We start from the raw sequence: 6,000 nt of genomic DNA on the forward strand, positions 1-6,000 counted from the left end.
CTTAGATGATTATAGAACCCTCTTTCTGCCAGTCACTTCTCCTAAGTATCTAAAGTTTCCCGGTGTTGCATTATGTTGCATCCCCAGACACACTCCTGCAGTAATTCATTTAACAAGCTTCAGTTAACACAAAACATGTCTAACTACAAATCCAACATCAACTAATATAACAAAAACTATATAGACAAACTTAAGCACTGCACCTATACAGTATCCCTAATCATATTTCTTTACACTAAATTAAACTGGAAAGAGGGATTTAGGGAAGCTTTAAAAGTTGAGTCTCTTATCTTTAGTTACCAGTTGTGACTCGCTGAATGAATTGACCAGATATTATATGGGCATTGTCAACTTGAAATCTGGCCAATTTGAAGGAAATGAGTTCAAAAAGGAGTTTTAAGTCCTATCTGCCTCCATATCCACTGCAATCTGTGGTTTTACAGCAAATCGCTTTTTTATATACTATCTCTGCCTTTTTGCTGCATGAAAGACCCCTCTCCCTCCCAAAATAGTGAAGCTGACTATTTGCAAACGGCTATCAATTGCAGGGAACTATGTTAACCTTTAAAATTACTGTACTTGTAACAGTACTAGGTAAAAAATCATTTCAGTTTGAAAATACGCTAGGACCTGGTGGGCCTCCTCACACCAGTTTCACACTGCTGTTACTCCAATGTTCAGTAATTATTCCTAATTCATACCAGTGAAAGAACAGCTTCAGGTTCAAGGCTTGTCAGTACCATACGTATTTCTAGCATAATATTATTGAAAAATTTCATATATCAGGTTGTTTTGTAGAAAACACCAAAAACCTGGTTATCAGTAGAAAATACACAGTCCATGTTGTTGCAGTAGCACAACAAACACGCCTAAAATAAGGTGCATATTTGTACATTGCAATTGTTTATATTCTATTGTGATTATCTATATGGGAAAAGACCAGAATTTTTAGAAGCCACTATTAGTCCTCACTAGTGTTAACAGATTTTTGGTTTGTGTTTAGTAGAATAAGGGTGCACAAAAAAGGCTACTCCTGGAATGCAGCTGCTCCCTGAAATCCTGTAAAGTTAGGAAGTGGACAAATCATTCATTCTCATGGCTAACAAACATTTGGCTGTCAGATGAATAACTGAGCTAGAATCAAATGAATGTGTGGGCACTGGCATCCTGACAAATATAATGGAAGACGGATACAAAGAATCAATTGCTGGGGAGGGAGGGGGATAATCAATTAAAAAAGTTAGCTTGAACCAGACCTGTAAATTATCACACAACAGGAAAGACTCTCTTAAGAGACTTACTCCATTTAACTATTTAAAATTATTACAGCAGCATTCTGTAACACCTTGTGCTCGTTACAACAATTGTTTTGGACTATGACCTTCTTAAAAAAATAGTTTCATTAAGTCAAAGAATCCTGAAATTCATCAAAGTACAAAGTATGAAATTTTATAGCTGTAGATCACTATTGCATTTAGAAATTTTAACATAGTATTTGAGGCGCAGTTCCCTTCTTCAGTTGCAGTAAACATACAAGTAATTAAAATTTGTTAACATTATCTGTCTCTCCTCACCCTATATCTCTTCCTAAAGTATAATTGACAGTTTCAGTGACTTTTCCATCGTTTAGCAAAAAAACTGAATTGATCATATGCTGCTAATTTTAACTGTAAAATTTTAAAGAGAGACTTACAGACTTAAGTAGACAAAACATTTGAAAAGTAACTGGTATGGTCATGCACAGCAGGTGCTTTTAATACTTGAGTGTAATTTATAATAATGATCAACACAAGAATAGTGTACACATCAGAGCAAAGAGGGTCAAGAAGGAAGCTGAAGAGTAATACAAGGAGACAGAGAAAAAGAAAAGCACTGTGGGAGATGAATGACTCTATGAACAACCTATAGGAATGTAGGTCATGATATTTTGTTTTAAAGAGATGGGCCAAAACCTAGAATGTGCTAGAGTATAGCACTGGTAGCAGCCGTGTTAGTCTGTATCCGCAAAAAGAACAGGAGTACTTGTGGCACCTTAAAGACTAACAAATTTATTTTAGCATGAGCTTTCGTGAGCTGCAGCTCACTTCTTCGGATGCATAATATAGTAATATCACCACTGATCTTAGCTTGTTAGTCTCTGCCCATAGTCACTATGTGTTTGTAGAGCACATCATAATTAGGTCCCAATCCTGACTGGATTCTTTGGATGTTACCACAATGCAAATAGCAATAGTGATTTCAATATGTTTGATAACAAGAATAGCTTGCATGTCAGATCTGCAAGAGCACTGAAGTAACAAAGGGGACAAAATACTTGTGTGAAAAGAATGAAATTGGAAACAAAAGCCAGAACAAGGACCCTTCCCCCAAATATTTGTAATACCGCTTAGAAATCCCAATCAAGGATCAGAACCCCATTGTGCTAGGCACTGTACATCATGTAACAAAGATCGTTCCTGCCACGGAGAATTTACAGTCTAGGTTTGAGGGATGGATGAAAGCATAAGGAAAACACAAAACAGTTCAGCTGACCACTTTCCCTACCAATGCCGGACAGAAATGATATCTAGACATCATGGCAGAGGCAGGTTGTAAATAGATTTAAAAGAAAGAGAGAGAATAAGGTGGTGGCTTTATGAATTTTAAATTAGTTTGAAGGGTAGACATCTAAGAGGACTATTACTAGCACACCAAAGCAGATCTTTGAAAACTCTTCAAGCAATGGGCACTTTTGGAGCTGAGCAAGAGGTTCACTATAGCATACAGGACAATTAGAAGGTCATGACATCAGCCAAGGGCTGTCTCTCACTTTCATTAACATTCTAATGGTTACCAAGTAGCTGTTACACTGCCACTTAGCTCTCTAACACACATAAACAAAAGGTTAATGTCAACCCAGAGTGTCAGCAGTGTAAAAATAATAAAGGCAATCAGTCAGGTTGCACCTGTCTAACTAGGGAAGAATGTGGCCCAAAATTGCAGAATGTTAATAGTCTGACAAATTTAAAGCAACCAGGACATTCCAAGGTAAACTCCCCAAGTCACACTTTATATAGTAAGATATTATCATAATGTATTTAAGGATCAAAACTTTAAGTAGGCCAAAGTTACAGGAGTGGAAATCCCCCTCTTTCATTAAAGACTATAAACTGAATCATCTCAATGGAGTCAAACTCCAGGCTTGGGTATGAATGTAATGTCCCCATCCCACACACTGAGGGAGGTACAGAGAATTTAGTCCTAACCATTTTTAATTTCTATTATAGTAGCATTTAGAAGTGCCAATCAGGATCAATACATAAATATGGTTGATCAATGCATTTATTTATCAAAGAAAACCAAATCACTTGTTTACTAAAAACCTTATCCAGGAGTAGCAGATTAGCACCAGGAGTCCCTGAAAATATGTTCTGGTATATTCATTCCACCAATATGAAAGCTATTACGGGTCAAGCTCCAACCTAGCAGTGCCCTGACAAAAGATTGTGGGGATTAGGCAAAATTCAAGGTAGCTACATCACTTTCTCCAGCCTCTTTGCGCTGGTTCCCTAAGGTTTGGCGGTATATCCTATAGTGGTGAGAGCTCCCTCCGCATAGAAAGAGAAGTGGTTTGGAGGTAAATCAAAGTAATCCAAGCCATGTAAACGTGCACCCAGTGCTGGGTGCTTTACAAATCTTGGTAATAAAGCCTCTTTGGTCTGCGCCATTGGCAACTGAAGCAACACACGCTGAACAAACACAGCTATCTCCTGGGCCAGCTGTCGGGGGAAGTCCCGTGAGCCCCAGTTTAGGTCTCAAGGTGGTGCCCCTTTAGCATCAGGCTCTTTGTGCTCCTGCACTGCCTCTTCCCTCCGGCCCAAGGGCAGGCGGTGGCTGGGTGAACAGACACCTCTCCCTGCACCTGCCTGGCTTCCCTGAATGGCAGCGAGGGAGTCAAACCGGTCCGGCCTCATACCTGTCTCTCGGGTCGATCCAGCTGGTGGTTTTGTTGGTGTGGTCGATATAATACACTTTCCCATCGAAGTCCCGGGCTTCTTCCCAGCCCTCTGGCAAAGGTAGCTCCTTCCTTGGCATCTTCTCCAGGCCGGGTTGAACTGCCCCATAAAGAGCTCAGCCCCTGGTCCTCGCAAGAGCAGAAGAAGCTGGGGGGCTGGGCGGGGATTCCCCTTCCTTGCGAGGCCCAGAGCTCCGGGGGCAGCACCGATCACTGCCAGGAGGATCCGGCGGGAGTCACATCCTCCGCTCGGGGGCCAACGGGCGATGCAAGGCGGTGCCGGGTGATGCCGGGCGGGGGGAGCGGGGCAGGGCGGTGCCAGGTGCCCGGCGCTAAGGGGGGGGCGGTCCCAGGCGATCACCGGCACAGGCTCCCCAGCGCTGTCCAGCGCCCCGAGGCGGCGGCTCCCCTCACGCCTCCATTTTCCGCTCGGCTCCTGCCGCCCGGCGAGCGGCCGGGGCCTGGGGGTGGCTCCGATCCTCCCGCTCCCGGCCCAGCCTGGCACCGGCACCTCCGCCGGCAGAGCGGGGGAGGCGGCTCCTGCCGCTGCGGCCCGGCCCCGCCTGCCCGGGGAGCGCTGGGCTCGCCTCACGCCTCCAGGTGCTACTGTAATGCAGGTAATAGCGCTGCCGCCGCCGCCGCCGCCACTGTAAACACGGGCGCCCCGGAGCCAGGCGCCGCCCCCTACCCAGGGCACGGGGGTGGGCACAGCACAGCGCCTCCCTCTGCCCAGGCGGGGAGGCGCTGGGGGCTGGGCACAAAGCAGCACCTGCCCCGGGCACCGGCCGGGGCCCTCCGCAGCACCTCCCCTCTGTCAGGGGGCCCCCAAGGCATCTGCTCCCCCAGGCGGCGATGGGCTGGTGCTTGGAACAGGGACCTGTTGGCGGGATTCCGTCCCTGCCTCCCTCCCCCTCTGTATCACCTTGGCTCTCTCTGCCCTAGCGTTCCCACCTGTAAAATACTGAGCTCCCCTGTGCTCGGGTTAACATGGTTGTGAGCTGGAGCATGAATGCATGGATTTCTTATTTGCCAAGCCCAGCATGCCTCTGCTCTGTACACAGTGTTAAGTAGCCATAGCCCTTACCCCAGTGAGTTTACAGGCGAAACCCTACCATTCCAATCCAGAAAGTCACAGCTGATCACAGGAGGAATACATCACCTTGGCGTGGCATACATTGTTAATTTTTAGTAGTGGTTTCCTCCCACCCCCCACACACGCCACTCCTTTTTTTCAGAAATAAAGCTTTGGGTGGTAGATTAAAGCTGGTAGATTTAGTCAGTGCGTTCAGAGGAGAACTTAAAGGAGAAACTAGGGCCCAGATCCATAAAAGCGTTTAGTCACGGAAGTCCCAGTTTTGGCTCCACAAAACCTGCACTGAACCCTTAGGTACCAAAACTCATTTGGCATCTACATTTTTAAAGTAAAAGTTCCCTAGGCACCTGTGTTGCAGACTCTGGGCATGTACACTGCTTCCTCTCTCTAGGCATCCACATGCCTAGCTCCTGCTCCTAATCCCAGAGTGATTCATAAACCAGGAAAGGTAGGGGTTCAGCCACTTCAATTGGGTGCAGGGCCTGATCCAGTTCACAAGCTCAGAGGTCACTTACTGAATTGGGTCCATTCAGTGCGAGGAAGAGAAGAACATGGCGGGGTACACCTTTAACTTTTAGCCCAGTGGTTACAGCACTTGCCTGGGAGATGGAAGACTGGTTCAATTCCCCTTCTCTGCCAGAGGGGGGAAGGATTCAAAACTGGGGTCTCACATGCCAAGCAAGTGCTCTAACCATGGGGCTAAAGGGGTGGCATCACCATCTCGCCTCCCATTTTGTGTAAGTCAGGGGCTCACTCATTTCCTCAAGCAGCAGCATAGGCACCTAAACCACCTGATTCTGGGCAGCAGGTTCCTGTTTATGGGTTGATAAGCAGAGAAGTCTAGGCTGCAGGGAGGTGCTTAGGTGTCTAAGTCTTTGACAGGGTGGGGCTAAGTACACCCCCCCTTATTGGC

The 6,000-nt window shown here is 46.0% G+C and overlaps 1 protein-coding gene across 1 annotated transcript in view; it reads right to left on the reverse strand.

Moving 5' to 3' along the window:
* The window catches only part of WWC1 (WW and C2 domain containing 1), a 146,730-nt gene extending 142,123 nt beyond the window's left edge, over positions 1-4,607 (reverse strand). Inside the window, exon 1 of the mRNA XM_045027915.1 lies at positions 3,956-4,607. Coding sequence (XP_044883850.1) covers positions 3,956-4,074 — 119 coding nt within the window. The 5' untranslated portion in view covers positions 4,075-4,607. The remainder of the gene's footprint in view (positions 1-3,955) is intronic.
* Positions 4,608-6,000: the final 1,393 nt, after the last annotated feature.

The sequence above is a fragment of the Mauremys mutica genome, chromosome 8, assembly GCF_020497125.1.
Source record: "Mauremys mutica isolate MM-2020 ecotype Southern chromosome 8, ASM2049712v1, whole genome shotgun sequence".
NCBI lineage: Eukaryota > Metazoa > Chordata > Testudines > Geoemydidae > Mauremys > Mauremys mutica.